General features: G+C 38.7%; 2 protein-coding genes across 2 annotated transcripts in view; one reads left to right on the forward strand and one right to left on the reverse strand.

Moving 5' to 3' along the window:
* Positions 1-249: 249 nt before the first annotated feature.
* On the forward strand, positions 250-3,528 carry isl2a (ISL LIM homeobox 2a). Its single transcript, XM_032579103.1, has 6 exons — positions 250-499; positions 847-1,036; positions 1,221-1,480; positions 1,654-1,940; positions 2,375-2,542; positions 2,874-3,528. Exons 1-6 carry the CDS (start codon positions 253-255, stop codon positions 2,988-2,990), a joined length of 1,269 nt encoding a protein of 422 aa, XP_032434994.1. The 5' UTR covers positions 250-252; the 3' UTR covers positions 2,991-3,528.
* A 2,570-nt stretch (positions 3,529-6,098) lies between these two features.
* Positions 6,099-19,527, reverse strand: part of scaper (S-phase cyclin A-associated protein in the ER) — a 66,502-nt gene continuing 53,073 nt past the window's right edge. The window contains 5 exon segments of the mRNA XM_032583017.1: positions 6,099-7,356; positions 7,518-7,566; positions 8,243-8,434; positions 15,567-15,716; positions 17,079-17,313. Of these exon segments, the coding sequence (XP_032438908.1) occupies positions 7,256-7,356; positions 7,518-7,566; positions 8,243-8,434; positions 15,567-15,716; positions 17,079-17,313 (727 nt within the window). The 3' untranslated portion in view covers positions 6,099-7,255.

The raw sequence follows: 19,527 nt of genomic DNA on the forward strand, positions 1-19,527 counted from the left end.
GCTAAAAATAAACTGGTAATGATGAAGATCATAGAGCAAATTTCAGTAAACAAATGTGGCCTGTTAAAGCAAATAAATGTAGGCACCAACCGATATATATATATAAAAAAGTGTATTTTAAGTAACAGGTTCCAACTTGCACATTTGAAGAAGAGTGGTTAGCAAGCACTGCCAGCAGAGAGCAACATAAACAGACTCAAAGCCTGCCCACAGAAAGCATAACGAGCAGGGGGTCCAAGCGGAGATTTGCATATGGCACCCTCTCCCCGGACCTACACAGGTCCTGGTTCCTGCAGACGTCACTGGTCGATGGTCTTTGTTTTCTCTCCACCTCCCGGAGGAGGAATACAAGTTTATCCTGCAGCCAGGGACGGGACGGTCGGGCTCCTCCGCCGCTGCTCTCCTCCGTCCGTGGGCGTGCAACTCGACTTTCTGTCCTGTATGGTGGACGTCTTGCTCAACACTTCTTTCTTGGATGATATGGGGGATCGTTCAAAAAGTAAGATAGGCTACTTTCATTTTGAGGAACATTTAGTGTTTATGTCTATTTTAACTCATTTGAAATGGGATTTCTCTATCTTTTTTACATATAAAAATACAGCGAAAGTAACACTTGGGAAAACACATGGATTGCCACGTAATTATTCATATAAGATAAAAATCTGCGAAATAACCTTGCATGATATGATCAATAATATTTAGCTTCTGCGTCTACAATATTATAACGCCGCAGCTAATACTGATGGAACGGCGTTCATGCTTGTTTTGCATTAGTTTCTTATAGATTAAAGTGGATCCAACATGCATTTCATTAAAGTTTCACATTAATGTATTTCCTTTTCATAGAGAAGTCGGGAATCGCAATGTGCGTGGGGTGTGGAAGTCAGATACACGACCAGTACATCCTGAGAGTTTCCCCGGACCTGGAGTGGCATGCAGCCTGCCTCAAGTGTGCAGAGTGCAACCAGTATCTGGATGAGACGTGCACTTGCTTCGTCCGGGACGGAAAGACTTACTGTAAAAGAGATTATGCAAGGTAGAGAAGGCCACTGTGGAAGTTTGTGAAATTTATTATTAATAATATTAATTATAATAATAACAACAACAACAACAAAGAAGAGAAGCACGCAATAGGTTTCGATAATTGTGCTCATTTGAACATGCTGAGAAAGCATTGAGCTATTCAATAACAAATCCACATCTTTATGTATCTTTCTCAGATTGTTTGGCATCAAATGTGCAAAATGTGACTTGGGCTTCTGCAGCAGCGACCTGGTGATGAGGGCCCGAGGCAATGTGTATCACATGGAGTGTTTTCGGTGCTCGGTGTGCAGCCGACACCTCCTGCCGGGGGATGAGTTCTCGCTGCGGGACGACGAGCTTCTGTGTCAGGCCGATCACGGCTTGTTGGTGGATCGGTCCTCTGCAGGAAGCCCGCTGAGTCCCGGGAACATTCACACCAGACCGCTGCACATTGCTGGTATACAGTAGTTATTATTATGATTACGATGATGATGATTATTATTATTATTCCAAATTCATTTTATTTTTATTTTTAATAAATTAATTAATTTTATTTTTTGTTTTTATTTTTGCAACACATTGCAAATTTGTTGCTCAAATTATTTCGTTTTTAAACGCCTTTCCCTTTAGATTCCATTTCGGTCCGGCACCCACCTCACCACCGGAACCACGTCCACAAGCAGTCCGAAAAGACCACCCGTGTCCGGACGGTGCTCAACGAGAAGCAGCTGCACACGCTGCGGACATGCTACAACGCCAACCCGAGGCCGGACGCCCTGATGAAGGAGCAGCTGGTGGAGATGACCGGCCTGAGCCCCAGGGTGATCCGGGTCTGGTTCCAGAACAAGCGCTGCAAGGACAAGAAGAAGTCCATTCTGATGAAGCAGCTTCAGCAACAGCAGCAGAGCGACAAAACCGTACGTGAAGTGCAGTTCTTGATTCTTAAAACTTTATCAAGAAGAGCAACACTGTAACTATTTCTTGATACAATGGAGAATTAGATAATAATAGGATAATGTTTGCATGTCTTGTTTGTAACAACAACAATGATAATATTGATTAGGGCCTAGTAGTTAAAACGGTTATAAGACACATTTTGGAGACATAGAGGGACATCTAAATTAATAATTAAGAATAAATAAAAAATATATGCTGAATGACATTTTTTAATTAAATTTCGGTGTGTGTTTTTTTTTTTTCATAGAGTGCATGTTTGCGTTCTTCCTTTCCTAATGAAAGTGATCTGTTCTGCAGTGATATTTATTTATTTTAGATTCGTTTGATAGATTGTGAATTATACGTTTTCCCTAACTGTGCAAGATCTTAATGAACTATTTTCATTCCCTGCCAGAATCTGCAGGGCCTGACTGGCACTCCTCTGGTGGCTGGGAGTCCGATCCGGCACGACAACGCCGTGCAGGGGAATCCAGTGGAGGTGCAGACCTACCAGCCTCCCTGGAAAAGCCTCAGCGACTTTGCCCTGCAGACCGACTTGGACCAGCCTGCTTTCCAGCAACTGGTGGGCTACATTTGCATTCATAAGAGTGTTTTAAAATGCATGCAAAACACACAGCTGCAGTTGCATGAAAAGAAAGAAAGGAAGAAACTGTAGCATATGCATTATAACCCAGGAACAGATTTTGTAGAATTAAAAAAACAAAAACGCCTAAAACTCATGCTGTGGTTTTAGTAGATAATCTTGCAATTTAGGAAAAGAGAAAACGGACAAAAACTAAAAAAAAAATAAAAAATAGTTTGACCTTAATTATAAACTCCTAACCAAAATTTTAAAAAAAATCACAATATGATATAATTTTTCACGTGACTGATCCAGGCTGTTTCGCCCATAGGTTTCTTTCTCTGAGTCGGGCTCTTTGGGAAACTCCTCGGGCAGCGACGTGACCTCCCTGTCGTCTCAACTACCGGACACACCGAACAGCATGGTTCCGAGTCCCGTCGACACGTGAGGAGGCGTCGGGGTCAGCTGGAGGCCCCCCACTCCCCAACACCCGAGCTCTCAGCCTCACCATCCAAACAAGGAAGCGCAAAAAGACCCCGTTGACATTACATGGACCAGGATGGATTATGCTGCAGGATAGATTCGCGCAGGTCCAAACTGGGAGGACGGGAAGTCTGACTGCATCCTGGATACACAGCTGTAGATGAACGCGAGGGGCTTTCCTCCTGTAAAGAAAAACAAAACAAAACAAAACAAAAAACAAAATCGTGCCAATAGCTACCTGGATATACTGGGAAGAATGTGATGGGATTCAAGCACATAAAGCCCATGCTGGACGTCTGAACGTCAACGATTCCAGTATGTTTGTCAGAAAAATGCAACCTGTGTAGATGTGCATGACCTATAAGTTTCACTAGACTGTTGTAAATTATTGGATCAGATGAAAGAGGTGCACCTCTCGCCTTTCTTATAGTAAAATAAGTTATTATTATTTATTATGAAGGCAAACATAACTGATCTTATAAATAAAACAATTGCTTACTGCATGCATAATCAATTTGTCAATTAATAAGTTAAAAAATATATGTAATTTATTTTTCCTTGAAGAAAAGTGGACAAAATGAATGCTGGTGTCAGAGCAGGTCAAACTAAACAAAAAAAATGTCAATGTTTTGATATGTAAATTGCCTATGAAAAGTGAAGCTTGCGGGGAATTAGAATGAGTTTGGTTTCTTAATTTAAAAAGTATGGGGATGACGTCATCCATAGCAAGGGTGTTCCTTAGCGACGATTGCAACCTTTGTGTTTTGGTGAAATTAGACAGATTTTAGCTGAAATTATGTCGAAGTCAAGTTCTAAACACAACACCGATTTTGAAGAATTCTCAAGACGTTCCATTTATGCCAATAACGCAAGCAATGTGAAGAAAAAGCTAAATAATCATTTTAAAAAAGAGTTATAAATAGAAATCAAAGCTGAATTGTCTTTGTGAATTGTGAATATAAAAAAGAGCAAATAATTTGCTGAATGTTCTAACCGTGATATGTGAGGATAATAAACAGACGGACAAATAATAACAATAATAGTTATTCCTATAAAGCAAACTACTTTTTCCTTTCATAAACAATTTATCAAATAAGACACTAAGTTACTTTTTAGTTGAAAATGGGGTCAAATTAATTAGTTGTGCGTGTCAGAGGAAGTATCCCATCGGCTCCAAATTTAGGACAAGCCTCAGAGATCTTACCTTTTGATATCGTTTATGAACAGCGACATTTGATAGTGTTTGAAGAGTTTGTTCAGAAAAGTGTTAAGAAAAAAATCAGTAAAACTGGTAATGATGCTGCACGTCTACGAAACGTAGACCATGATTGCAGAAAAATGGTGCAAGATGTAAAAAAGATAAATGAACCGGTAATAACCTCGCGTGACCTGTTTAAATTCGGAAGTGGAAGTATAGGCCTTTTTAGGTTTCCAACCGCAGAAAGATTTTTTTTTTTTTTTTTTTTTTTTTTTTAGGGATTCTGGAGATTAATTAATTTCATAACAACTAAAGTTTGCTGAAAACGTTAACTGAAAATAAAATGCGTACACCAAGCCCCTAATAAGATTAATATATTATGAAGCGAATCGTTGAAATGGCAGAAAGTTTGCAGCTGGAAATATAAAAGGCTGTTGCAAAGTAACAAAGCTGGCTTCGGGTTTGGCTTTGACATATTTTTTATAACCGATGTAATCTGCTTATGGTTTCTGAGCCAAGTGGATCAGTGACTGATCGTTGACAAGATATTATTAAGCTTTTGCCCCGTGTCATGGGTCAGCGAATCAGACACAATAGGTTGCGGCTGCTCTGTCGCTGGTGTGCTTTAGGGGTTTTGGATGTTTACGTTGGCTCTCTTTTCTAACATAACGGCCCTTTGCAGTCAGGTTCAAAGCAAACTGTACACGAGATTGCTTAAGTGATATAAAGACACGTTGGCTTCTACTTGGACAACAGCAATAGTACCATAGGCTGCAAGAGTTGAGGCCTGTATTATTGGACTGCAAGTCTAGACGGTGTTCAGGCAGCGGCGGCCCCTTATCTGCATCTGGCATCACCTGTAAGGGATCCACTGAGTGGACTCTGAGCTAAACGCGCCGGAGCGCAGCGCTGAGGGGACTCCCATGCAGCCTGCGGACGCATCCCGGCGTGTCTTCAGTTTATTTTCATTCCAGCAGGAATCCTGAGCGACAAATAGCCGCTGGACAGGAGAGCACGCGGGTCAAGCCGGGACTGACACACTACACCTCAGCAATTTGTTGAGGAGGATCGGCTTTTATCAGCCAGGGAAAAGGAGCCCCATTGAAATATATATATAAATTTTTAAAAAAGCCAAAAACAAAAATAAATAATACCTCCCCGCCCCCAACTAGACTAAATATGCCAAAGATTTCAATGCAGCAATAGCTCATCTTACAAAGAAAATACACATTCGTAAAATATTAGATAACGTAGAAAAAAATTTCACATACAAACCATAAACTTTTGAGATAGCCTATGCGTTTAGGCAATTTATCATTTGAACATTTAACAGGCCCCAGATTTCAGCATTACTGATTTAAAGCAAACTTGAAAGAGCTGGAAGATGGTACCACTTTCTCAGCGGGGAAAATAAGAGGCTCAGTTTGAATGTTTAGATCCCTACATTTCTCAAATACACATTCTGGCACATTTATTCCACTCTGGGAAAAACAAGAGATTACTGCATTAAAAAAATTTTTAAATCAACATTACATGTATGACAGTCACTTCATTCCTGTAGTCGTGCACAAGCACATATTCTACTTACTGAGGGACTGATTAGGTTATTACCTGGACCCAGACCGGTGGAGAGCATGCCAAGACACATGGCAGTTATGACTGAAAATCAGGCTTAGTCTACCAAAATTATTTTTATTTCAAATCTGAGAAAAATGTCAGTTGCTCTTTACTCAAATACACCCTTTCAAATGGCAAAATCAGACAAGATATACATCTTTCATATGTGTATCATTTGCAAAGTTGTGTGTATCCATCTATCCCATCTATGGAGGTGCTTCTTGTGTTTAAAATGAATCAGAGAACCAAGTGGACAGATAGTATTTTGAATAACTTTATTAACTGAAATATATTAGCTTGTAAATGACTCCTTGAACAACATGAAAACAATGATGACAAATTATGAAATTAAACATAAATCGTAAACATTTTCTGTATAACAGTATGACTGGCAACATAAAGACTCAGATTCTTGTGATACAAAAACAAATAAATTAACAGAAACAGTACAGAAAGTAATTGGCAAATTATAAATAACAGTATAAGAAAATGTTTTTTCCCCAACTAACCGCACAACAGGAAGAGGTGGATTCAAATGAAATGTTCAAACAGTAAATGAATTATCTGAAGAGCAAATGTCTATTTTTTTTAACGTAGTGCAGAAAATAACTTAAAAATAAGTTATTTAGACTAATACTACATACATATTAACTTGTAAATTGCTCCCACAAGCAGAAGAACAATGTCATTACACTGTAAAAACCTCACATATCTTTCAAATGAACCATCAACTTTCAAATGACACAACAAACCATTCTGAGTCTATATCCAATAAATTAACAGAAACCGTACTACTAAAAATGACCGGCAAATTCTAAATAACTAAATGTATCCTATTTCTATGAATTGATCAAACAAAATGGATTGAAACGACTCAAGCAGTAAACTGACTAGTTGAATAAAGTAACGAGTATCTGTGAGCAGTATTTATGCTCATACAACACACTTGTGATCTTGTAAGTTCCTCCTGTCAACAATTAATACCTTGCAATACGAAGAGATGAAAAAAAAATATAGTGGAGTAGCTAACGCATAAGTAACCACCAAAATACAACAAATTAACAGACAGCACTGATGAGAATGCTTGGCAACCTGTATAGTTACAGTATAATTAAATGTTTTATTTCTATTAACTGTGCAACAGAAACAAATGAATGCAAAACAACTTAAACCGTAAACAGACTACAGTAAAGTGTTCAAACTGTAAAGAACAAATAAGACATTTTGTGCAAATTCTCTTTTGCATCAACAAGATTTCCAAGAAATCAAAATGGATGCAACATAAGGCTTCGACTTATTTACATTTGACAAAGTCTAAAGATAAATCTCTGAATGAAAAGACTGTCACCAAGAAATTACCCTTTGCAACTGTTTAACTGTGCTTTTTTTAATTCGGAGGACAGAGTTCAACTCCATCACTCCTCCTGCTTCTTGAGGAAAAACTGCAAGGCTGAGTCCCACTGATCTCTTGGAAAGCGGTAGGACAGCAGGCAATCATTCTGCAGACATCGGGTAGCTGCACAGGGAAAAACGGACAATCATTTATACGCAGCGCCTGACAGAAATCCTTAATCTGTTAGAGTAGAATTTCTCCAAATAAAGGGACAAAATGTCCCATTTAAAAAAGACCCAACCTGGAAGAAGCTCAACAGGTATTGTCTTAATAGAATAACTTACCGCTCTTATATATCTTAGTCTCCGAGTCTTTCTCATTTGGAACACAGTCCTAGGAAAAATGAGAAGCTCTATAAGTGAGGATGCAATTACAATTTATGAAAAAATGTAATTACTTTTCTTAATTATACAACATAAGCAAATGAAGTACCACTATATGAAGGAAACGTTAAAGGTGATGTGACAGTTCCATCTCACTTTGATTTACTCAGCTATCCAGGATTAAGTTGCTCCACTCGGAGGAATGTTGCTGAGCTTAACACGGTTGAGGGCAACGGGGCAAGACGCCATGCATTATTGGTTTGTTTGAAAGAAATGACAATGGCTTGTCTCCCTTTGAATGGAAGTTAATCGGTGTTTAAACAGCAGTGGCTGCAGCGTGGCGAGAAGGGCTTGTTGTCAGAGGAAGATGAAGGAGAAGAGATGTTTGCTGGGAGTTGAACCAGTGGCAGGTAAATCCACCGTGAAGGAATCCATTTGTCTTGGTAAAAGCCTGCCTGCTGCAGATTCACCGGTGGCTCAGACTGCCGCTTGTCAATTAGCTAATGGACTGCTAATGTGATTGAATTGTGAGAGGTGTGTGAATTAACCTAATTTCGATAGCTTATTTAAATACAAGATGCTCCGAGTCAACAGCAGGTTGGACGAATATATTATCATAGTCAATTTTTGTCTGAAAACATCTGGTAACATTGCATGACTTTTACGGTTCTTTTTTTTTTTTTTACCTGAATGAAGGTAGCCAGCAGCACGCAGCTCATCTCCTGCTGCAGGATCGCCTTGTTGTGAGAGTTGTTGTAACAGGCCGAGATGAGGGTCGGAAACAACACTCTGATAAGACGTGGGTGGCTGAAGTACTGGAAGGGCAGCTGACAAAGTTTCTGCAGAACGCTGGGCTGGCGGCCAGACTGCACTATCACCTGGAACACACAACAAGCGAGTAGTCAGTCACTAAAACCCGTCAGTGGCATTGCTGGTTGTAAATCAGCACCCGCCGCCCCTCCCACACGTAAATCTGCCACTAAAACAACACACAAACAGCCATTAGGAGGAGACCTGCGGGGCAGAGCCTCCCACTGCACAATTACAGACTATAAAAAAAAAAAAAAAAACAATGGTGGGGATGTTTTTGCAGAATGTCAACAGTAGTGAGCAGAGCAACAGGGGGAAAATTTGAAGCGCAAACTGATGTTGTCATTAGCAATTCAAACTTAACTTTCAAGTCTCGTCTTAAGCTTCAAAGCACAGAGTCGGTGCAGGAGTTAAACTTGGGTTAAGAGGGCATTCACAGTGCAACTCGGGCATGAAGGGGTGGAGCTGGAGGTGAAAGATGTGGTGTGCAAACTTCTACCAAGAACTTCCAGAAAGGAGCAAAGCTCAGTTTTTCTCCGTTTTGTGTGAAGCTTTGACCCACCAACGAATTTTTGATAATTTGGATTTCTCTTTAGGAATTGCAACCTAAGACGGTATGAGAAAAGTACTAAAAATATTTATGTTTTACAATTTTGACAATGTCGTCATTATGAGGGGGCAGCTGCTGCTAACAGGCTTTTCCTATTATTTTACAACAAAACTCAAAACTATTAAGCCGATTAATATTAATATATTAATATATATTTAAATAATATTGGATTAATTTAGCATCCAATATTAGCCATCGAAATGGCTAGCAAAAATCAAACAGACATTCGTGTACACACGTCCTAGAGCAGCGATTCCCAAACTTTCATGCTTTCAGGCCAAAGCAAAAGTGGAAGAAACTCTTAAATTCTTTATTTGATAACAACCGCTGTTACCAAATAAAGCTGATTTATCAGGGAATGTTTTAGCAGTATTCAATACACAGTGTCTTCACAAAAAAGTCCCTCACTGGAACTTCATTGGACCCCTTTTTTGACTAAAGCTCAAAAATAAGGTCCAAACCTAATGAGCCGGTCATCTCCCCTGAACTTGAGACGGCCATCATCAACCATCTGAGAGCCAGGAGGGTCAACATGCTAAATCTTGGCTGCGCAGGTTTACAGGTACAGACCGACAGGACCGGTGACTTAACATCAATGGAAACCAGAAGGTTGCGGTGAGGTCCCACAGTCCAAGTGACATAAATCCAAAAGATTTACACGATTTTAACAAATACACACTAATGCCCTTTCATTGGCTCCTCCCCCCCTTTCTGATAATGCACTCCAAGTTTGAGGCGCAGAATAAACAAAGCGATAAGTCACTGCTTTTATCAGTTTAAAGAGAGGCGCCGCGGAGCTGCCCTCTTTTTTTTGTTTGTGTTTCAAAGAACACAAAACAGTTTCATTTCCGATCGTCACTTAAAAAGAGTCTTTAAGGACAGTTTAGTCTCAACTCAGCCGTTGTAGAAATACTTCAAAATATTGAGAGCACTAGATATGACAATTTGAAATATTACAATCTGCTAAGATAAGTCACTGTGGGAATATTTTCTACCCTATATCTGATATCTACTGAAATGCTGAGGCATTTTTAAGGATTTTTGGAACAAACTAAACTTTGATTTTTACTAGTTTAGATACTGTCCTGCCATTGTTAATAATATTTCTATGATTCTTTTCACCGCACTAGTGAATTAGTTACATTTTATCTTGACATCCCATTGGAAAACAGAAAGCCTTCATTTAGACAGCTAAATACTCCAAAATGTGTACTCCAAATATAATTCTATAACAGCAGGAGAATTTTATCATTCTACTATTTTAATTTATGGGATTTATGTACAATAATTTAATGCCACAGTATGTAGTAGACATTTGAGGTGGAGCTTAGAGGCGATCCAATGCATAAATCACACAGCAAACTCAATCTCCCACGATGCATCTTCATCCAATCTTCAGCTGCTTAAACAAATTGTCCAGCCTCAAGTGCCTGACGCAGAAAGACATCAAACAAAAGCTGATGGTACAGAGAGTCTGGAGGTAGACAGAACTGTCTGTTTTCCAGGTGAAGAGTCACAAAACAACATCCATACTGAAACTAAGCAGTTGAGGTATCTCCAGCTCAAAGCTCAGCATCATAAAACTAACTGGGCTCTGAATCTGTGCATCTGGTCCACGTTTAACAGAGAATCCTGAGAAAACTCAAGTGCCGTGGCTACTCTGTTCTTTCTTAAGTTAGAAGTCCTGGCTTTTTTTAAGCAGCTTTATTGTGCTTCGACTGCATGACTTCCCCAGTCTGCGACCACAAAGAGTGTGTAAAATTAATGTTCTGAAACAAACAAATTCCTGCTGAGACCTTGCGTGGAAGCAGAGTCAATAACAGGCGATAAAAACAGCCATATTTTACCTGACAATTAAAATAAAACAACATTTCTTGCTCAACACTCTCTTGAAAGGATATTGTATTTACATAAGATGCAGAGCTTAACATGTAAGGGTATTTTTATAGGTGTTGCTTTGTCCAGACACCCCCAACACCTTAGGAGGAGCTGGAGGTAAAGTAGGGCCATATATCTGACACTTAAACTCACAATACAAACCAGATCCAGTGGAACATCTTTACTGATAACACAGGAGGCAGAGCAGACACACAAAGTCACTGTTTAGTGGGTTTTTTTCCCCAAAGACTTCCACAATGACTGTGTAAACTACATTCAGACTACGTTAGTGGCAGACATTGACAAAGCCACTTCAACTTCAGGTTTAAGGTACCCATCAGTTTTAAAACCCTGTGAAACACTCTGTTTACATAATAAAACTAAATAACTCTTATTTATCTCTATGAGCAAATGCTGTCATTCCACCACAGATTCTGCTGCTGATAACTGGGCTCTGAAACTAACCTGACAAAAGTGTTACAAATGAAAACTTTGAACTGAAAGGTTTGCAGGGATTAAAAATGTCCGCTGCTTCACTTAAAAGTGTTTTGGACCTGAATTCAACGTTGAAGCAGAGTGTAAATCATGTACCAAGCTAACAATAGGGTATTCTTCTGCCAGTTAGTGGAGTGTGCGTGAATGTCAGTGTTCCTCTGTCTCTGTTTACTCTGCTGGCTGATGCAGTTAGTGTATTCCCCGCTGCTGGCTCCCGATGGTCTGCACGAGCTACACTTACCCTGCAGGCAGAGGGCTTGGTTGTCTTGCCAGTAATGGACTGCTGAAGGAAGAGTTTCGACATCAGGTTAACAGGAATTATAGACCTTAAGCTTGACTCTGGCCTGCAGGGTGAAGGAAACGCCCTCAAAGAGAATGGGAAGAAGAGGACTGACCCCACAGATAAGGCTGAGCTCTGGTGCATGTTCCACCGTTAGGTCAGGAGATGATCCATAGCTCACGTCTGCCACAATCAGAGATATTGTGGCAGATTTTGTAAAGCTCTGATGCAAATCTGGTACACATTTTGTCTGACTGTACCAAATCTCTTCACGTAATATAAAAAACAATCTAAACTCATGTTTTTCTACTTTCTAGGCTAATTGAAAATTTGACAATATATTTACTACTTAAACTTTACAGTTTCATAAGTTTAAGTTAGAAACCTTTTACCTTAAACTTAAAAGGAATTACAACATATTTTATTTACTATTTTACAAAAGAGCATTGCTTGCAAATTTTCTGATTATTTTGTTGTTATTTTAACATAACAAACATGTTTATATAGTATTTTAAATTGTCTTCAGCATATTTAGAATGAATGTCATTTGTAGTATTACTAAAATAGTAATGCTACTGCTATAACTCTATTTTCTTTAGAGTTATAACACCATTATTAACTTTGGAACTCTGGTCAGTCTTTTTTGTAATCTCAAAGTCATTATATTTAGTATAGGAAACTCTAAAAAATGACAGAACAGAGCGATCTTTCTGTAATATGTTCAGCTTCCTGTTATCTTCCAGCATCTAAATCCTGCTTGCAGCAGCCCAAATTAATAGCCAACTTGTTTTCATAGAAATATATTGTCCACAATGTTCAAACATCCCTTGTGCTTCAACTTTTAAACTCACAGATAGTGAGATCTAGTTTTCTTCCTAAAATAGCAACATTCCCATTGAATGATCAGTCATTCAACAAAATAAACAATGTCTGAATGATTCGCTATGGCTGGATCTGATTTACAGGTCAAGTACTGAAAAAAATCCTGATTTTTAAAAAATAAATGTTTAATAAATGCATCAAAACTGAAAAGTTTGATGTTTTCCCTTCTGCCAATTAGCAAATCACCACCATATTCTTTCACTTTTCCTTTTGAGTGTAGGAATGATCGGTTAGAAAAATATGCAAAACTGCATAATTTGTTTTCTTCTGGATTTCAAACTGCTACCTCTCTCAAGGTACTTTCAGCACATTTTTTTTTTTTTAAAGGTTTTGTTGGCTCTAGTGGCCTTTATTTGAAAGTAGTTTGACAGGAAACAGGGTAATCAGAGAGGGGGAAGACATGCGGCAAACGTCGCCAGGCCGGGAATCGAACCTACGACCACCGCTACAAGGACTAAGGCCTCAACGTGGGTCATGCTTTGCCCCTGCGCCACCACAGCACCCCTACTTTCAGCACATTTGATTAATTTCAGTTACATTTAAAACCTCACTTAAACAAAGTTAAGACACAGGAGTCAGAATAGTTAGCAGGTCAGCTCTAAAAATAACTAAATCTGGGCAGTAAAAGCCTGATTGGTGCACCTCTAACAAGCACAAAGAGGTCTCTGGATATACCGAAGGGCACAAACAATACTGCATTAAAACAACCTGAAATAGAGAAGAGTGGTTTTGATGCTCATTTTACTTGAGTGGAACTGGTGGTTTTCCATGACCTGAAAAAACAAACCCAATGTTTTTCTAAGATTTCCACACTCTAAAACTGCTTGTGTCTTTTTGAAAAGTAAGCCAGAATCAAGAGGGTTAACATTTCACCAGTTAACAATTACCATCTCATCAGCTATAAGACACAGCACATCATCACTACAGATGAATCATGAATGAATCACTGAAGATAAAGACATGAAGATTACCGGTACATCTTTGTTCTAGCAGAAAAAGGAAGTACAGTAATTTGTTCCTGACAAGACATTTATTAGCCGTGTTTGTTCATCACATCTCCACTTTTTTGAGAGGCAAAAAACACACATTGCTACATATGCCCCAATAAGCAGCGATGCTACTAGATAGACAAACAAACAAAAAAACACATAATCCTACTAGGTCACTCTTTCAAAGTTTTTTTTTTTTTTTTTTTTGCATGGCAGTTGAATTACTCATGCCCCCTCAAAGCTGAGGGAATACATCCCGACGTATAGGTCTGCTTCAAAGTTTTGCATTTTATGAGCAGCTCTATTTCTAAAGTATGTGTATAAACAAAAGCTAGTGTGCCGACAGTGAATCAGCAGTCTCTGTGACTGCAAAGGCCTCGGGTCGGGCCGCTTTTGTGTCCTGCCAATGCTTACATTAGCTGGAGAAAAGCTCAAGCTGCTCTAAATATTCCTTGTTGAAGCTATCCATCTTGGTGAAGAACTGAATGGATGCATTCCAGGAACTGGACCACTGGCAAAGATCAACTGTGTGAAGTTGGATTGGATCTTGTTTCCTGACAATCTATACTTAAATGTGTTTTCTTTTAAACTCAGAAGCCAGGTGAAAGGAGTTTTGTTTTCGATTCTTCATAGGGAAGAAATGAAAAATATTTCTTAACATGAGAAAGGATTAAGTATTCTTTGTTTGGATGTCATTTATACTTAATTTACATCAGAACTTATTAAATTACTTATTTTATTACACTAACTGGATTTAAAATGAAAGATGGTTAGATTTATTCATTCTAATAATGAAAAACAACAAGCTTCAGGAAGAAATTTTAAACATAAATAAAGCAAAAATGAAGAAGTAATTAGCCAATAAACTGCTTTAGATTTAAAAACAGGACATTGCTCGCGTGGGTCAGGCTTAGCCTAATCAAAGCCCAGTCAACTGTAGCATGGCTAATCAGGGGCCCGGTAGACGGGCCATGCATGACGGCCAGCTACACAGCAGCCAGGTCTGCTTCATCACATCCTGCTCACTTCCACAGAGCCCCCTAAGTAGTTGTAACACTGAGGCAAGAATACTGCTCTGCTTTTCCAGGTGAGAACAAAGGCTCACTCTGTGGGACAATGAACGACACACAGACCAAAAGCAGGAAGGTGCCAAGGCATGAATCTTTAAACAGGTGCTTTTTGTTACAATTACAAAACTACACCCTTTTTCTGACAAATAATACATGAGAGGAACAATAGTAAGATGATATCATCAGCCTATTCACCCTAAAATCGACAACTTTACACTCCTCAAAGGATCCCTGATCTGAATAAAAAAAAAAAAGATCAGACCAAAACTGAACAAATTTAACATGGGAGCATGTCCATAAATTAGAATGTCTCTGATAAATTAATTCATTTCACAAATTATATTCTAAAGTGAAACACGTGCAACAGATTCATTAGACAGACATACCCATTTTAAGCATTTCATATTGTTGTAGCTCATATTCTGGAATCATCTTTGTGTTTGTGGCTCTTGAAGCACCGACTCCAGCTGCTGTTCAAGTCTTGTGTAGCTCCTTTAAACTCTTGAACTGGTTTTGCTTTACAATACTTTTCAATAATAAAGGTATCCCTGTTGCTTACAACTTTTCTTCTCTCACAGTTCCTACTTAACTTTCCGTTCTGGAAAACGACTCCCCAATATGGCCACAACAAAAAAGTTCTGAATTAAAACTCATTTTCCTGATCTTATGTAATATTTTTTTCTATTTTAAATTTATAGATGAGGTTCACTTTTTCAACAGAATTTGATTTAAAAAATATTTAATGTATATTTAATACCTCTGTATATCACACCCAATATTTATAGATTTTGGCTGTCTTGCTATAAATTAATTAATATGTATGCCCTTTTATGACACTTCTAAACATTTGTGAGACAAAAATAACATAAAAACCAAAACAACCCCCTGCTCCCCTAAAATGATCACATTTATGGCAAATGCCTATAATCTTTCATTATATTAATCATTTGATTTGAAAAACACTACAATAATCAGCAATCTGAGTGGGTGGTTTACCTGGTTGTCTGGGTGGTTAACAGTGAAGTATCCCACACAGATGATGACTTCGTGAAGCAGCTCTTCAGAGGAATGTTGGGTACAGTACCAGAGCAGCGAGCTGACGATGTGTCGGAACGCCAGAGAGAGGCCCTCAGCTCCAAGAACAGACTGGCCGAACAACGGATAAAACACATCAGTGAGCGCTCACTCTAATTTAAACGTGAAGTATGTTTGATTATTTCTAAGTATCAAACAATACAACTACCCAAAGCAATAAAAGTTTAGAACTTCTGTTGGTGAAAATGTACACGATATAGAAATAGAAGTAAATCAAACAGAGCATAAATGTAAAACAGCCGAATCCTGCTTAGAAGCAGAGATACAAGGAGGAGCTCAGAGAGTATTTATTAAACATGCCAGTGTGACAGAGCACCATAAGATCATTGCAATTTGCACTAAAGGTTTGGGTGTGTTAAACAGCTGTAAACAATATCTGAGGAGGGGGTTGGAGGGCTAATAACCAAATTTAGGTGTTTTCTTTTTTGTTTTATCTCAGATAAAACTCAGATACCTTTATTTTAGGTATTAATTATGTATAATTACTTTAACAATTTAAAAATAAGAATAACAAAATCTGAGTTCGAAAGTCACAGACAAAAGAGGACAGATTTCCAAGATCCCGGATAAGATACAGCTTACTCCATCCAATCGCATCTGTCACAATACAAGTCATTTCTATTTCATTCGACCCTTTAAATTCTGCCTTAAACACGATTTCGTGAGCTGCTGCAGCAGAAGAGCGAGCCAGCGGCTTAAATTTTGATCAACCGATCACTACTGATATGTATAAGCTGTCGCAGAGAAGTAATGTGAAACACAAGGTGATTACAAGTCCCAGCCAAAAAAGCAACATAATTTAAAATGTTCATAAAACTTTGGCAGGGAAAATGCTTTCATTTCCAGCTGTTTTGAGTTGACTGAATATGGCGGGTCAGTGACAGGAAGCTGCTTCAAAGTAATTACCCCAAGGCATTAAAATAATTAACAGCATTCTGGCTCGCTTGTGTGGCTCTTAGTTTGTGTGGCGACTTAAGAAAGCAAAGCTGTCACGCTCTCCTCCACAGAGTGGGTAATGTATGGCTCCTCGTACAGTGATAATCACTTGTGTTTCATCCTAACTTCATCCACTGGGCTCTCTAATCCTCCCCTCGAACATGACCCGAGGTCAAAGGTTTCCTGTGTTTATGTTCACAGGTCAAATTAGTCCCACTGAGAACAACTTCTCTTTGAATGGCTAGCATTAACAGACTTCAAGAATATGTTTATATGGTCCAGAGGGAAGATTTAAACACTTTTGGGCAATATTATTAAGAACCTTCTACAAACATTTCAGTGAAATTGTCATTTCATGATATATGTCCATTTTGAAGGTATTGGCAGTAAAAATAAAAATGACGGTCTGCTACAAAAAGAGAAGATTTTAAATAAAAAAGAAATGAAAGAAAAGTAAAATAAAATATAAATAAATACCTGAAATGCCGATAGGTCAAGAATGGCAAAACTGTTGAGGAACCGGATGCCGTGTATAGCCACCTGGATGACCCCAGGGCCGTAGGGTTCTTGAGTCTGGGAGGCAGACTCTGGCGAGAAACTGTGCAGCAGGATGCAATAAAGGGTATGCACCACTCCCACCAGGTCAGTGGACTGCAAAACGGCTGTAAGTCCAGTTGGATCCTGCCGTTTATTGTCAAAAATATTGGGAGCCCTGGTGGAGAAAAAAAAAAATAAAAATAATTATTGCGCTGTTTAACAGAAAATTAATATTTCAATTAGCAACAGAACATACTTTTTTGAACTGTCTTTTTTTTTCTACAAAAACACTTAGAAAGAACTTCGACTGAGCCGTGTTGCATTGACATAGAATAAGATTAGACATTAACCATTTATGCTCAGGGGAATCCGGACAGCTTGGGCTAGACTGCAGAGAGTGTATGTGCTTATAAAATGTTTTGCTGGCAATGAACTTTGAGTGATGCACTCTGCTGGAGAGGGAAAGTCTAGACCTCCCGTGAGGCAAGGCTTATAGCAAAAATCGCCTCATGGAAATTATTTAGATTCCTATAAAGCATGTCAAGAATTATAGACAAGACTTTATTTTAATCTCTTTAATTTATATCAATCCCACATGTATTTGATTATATCCACAATATTGACAAGAGACAGGAAAGCAACAATGCTGATCAGCAGAAATAAGACAAGACAACAACTCATGACCAGCATGGAAAATATTTTACTTTCAGTAAATGCATCAAAAATGACATCAAATTGCAAGATGTACATTGTCTTATTGGCACACAGTCAGCCCACTGGTACCTAAATCTGCTTTGGTAAGAAATTTGGAGCAAATGATAAAAGGATCCGTTTTCACAGGTACCTCTCAAGAACATGTCTACAACTTTTTAAGACACTTTGTCTGAATGTGCCAAGTCAACCACACAGCTTCTTATGTGTTTTTTTGTTTTTACTAAAAATGAAATTGTTCATCGTAGGGCTGTTAGTGTTAGGTGTTTTTGCATATAGGCTACAAAATAACATTTTTGTCTCATCTGATAAAAGCTTCTTCCATAGGTTCGGTTTGTCCCCTTCATGGCCTGCAGCATTCTTATCGCCTCAGTAGTTGTCCCTCACCTGTGTATTTGTCAGCTATGTTCACTGACGATTTCTAAAAAGAAAATCTGAGGCCTTCTTAGAACAACTGCATTTTGTATGTTCTGACAATAAATTAGACACAGATGGACTGACTAATTAGATGACATCTGAAGGCAATTTGTTGCACTGGATCTTATTAGATTTTTTTTTTCTCATTTTTTTATTTGGTACAAATTTTGAAATGTACCCCTCCTTTCAGTTTACTTTTATGAAATCCTTTGTGTTGGTCTATTGCATAAAATCCCAATAAAATAAAATGGAGTATATAGTTGTAGTAGCCAAAAAATGTCATAAATGATTAAAGAGGTGAATACTTCTGCAAGGTAAGTTTGGCTTATACTTGAAGGTTTTTACTACTCAATAGTAAAAGGCATCTTGAAATAAAGTTTGATTGATAGCTATATTGATGTATTTCTAAATAAAAAATTAGAATCGCAATACTGTCTATCCAGAACAATTATGTAGTAATTGCCGCTAATTAGGCCTACTCGGATATTGTGCACCAGTAAAAGCATTCAGCTACTAGAGTCAGACTATTTAATACCCCTGCAGCAGCAGCAGCATCTATGATTTGCAGCCATGTACAGCAGCAGTGTGTTTGACCTCGGGATGAAACCTGCAGTGCATGCTGATACTTGATGTTAGCCAACAGGCTTTGTGTGAAATATGCTGCTAGGCGAGAACAGAGCCTCTAAATGCGATTATAATCCCCTGACACAGCAACTGGCATGGTCCAAATATTTCTGTGGCCCGCTGAACGTTCTTATAAATGACATATAGGCTGTTAGCAGAACAAATCTTGGAACAGATGAGCTAAACAGGTACCGCATTACATCCTTTATCATTTTTTTAAGGCAAAGCTTTCTTCATAGTGTCTTCTGTCACTATTTCTGCAACCATTAAATTACAGCTTCGGATAAAAAAGAAACAACATGTTCTTCTTCTGCAATGTTCAGAGTTTTTTTTCCTTTGAAGTCAGGAATGGTGGTGCTTATGTCCCTTGGTGTGACTGTGTGCTTAGCCTCTGTCAGCGGCGCCACTGAACCTCTCTGAGTGGAGGTCGCCATGGCACATGTGGGTGGGCTCCCCCCTGCACCGCAGACTAAGGTTTATGGTGAGTGACAGAGCACTGGGTCAAGTAGATCTCTATCTCTGTGTGCAGTAACAACAGCTTTGCCAGCTTGCTGGCTGGACTTTCAGAGGAACTACAAACTCTGTTTGAGTAACCATGAGATTGCCTATGGATCCCAGTGATGGTAAACTATCAACA

The sequence above is a fragment of the Xiphophorus hellerii genome, chromosome 2 (genome assembly GCF_003331165.1).
Source record: "Xiphophorus hellerii strain 12219 chromosome 2, Xiphophorus_hellerii-4.1, whole genome shotgun sequence".
Lineage (NCBI taxonomy): Eukaryota > Metazoa > Chordata > Actinopteri > Cyprinodontiformes > Poeciliidae > Xiphophorus > Xiphophorus hellerii.

Excerpts from the sequence above, each read along its gene's own strand:
- isl2a (XM_032579103.1), top strand. The coding sequence starts at position 253 with ATGGCACCCTCTCCCCGGACCTACACAGGTCCTGGTTCCTGCAGACGT. Across the intron at positions 500-846 it reads TATGGGGGATCGTTCAAAAA|AGAAGTCGGGAATCGCAATG; the intron begins GTAAGATAGGCT and ends TCCTTTTCATAG. Across the intron at positions 1,481-1,653 it reads CAGACCGCTGCACATTGCTG|ATTCCATTTCGGTCCGGCAC; the intron begins GTATACAGTAGT and ends CTTTCCCTTTAG.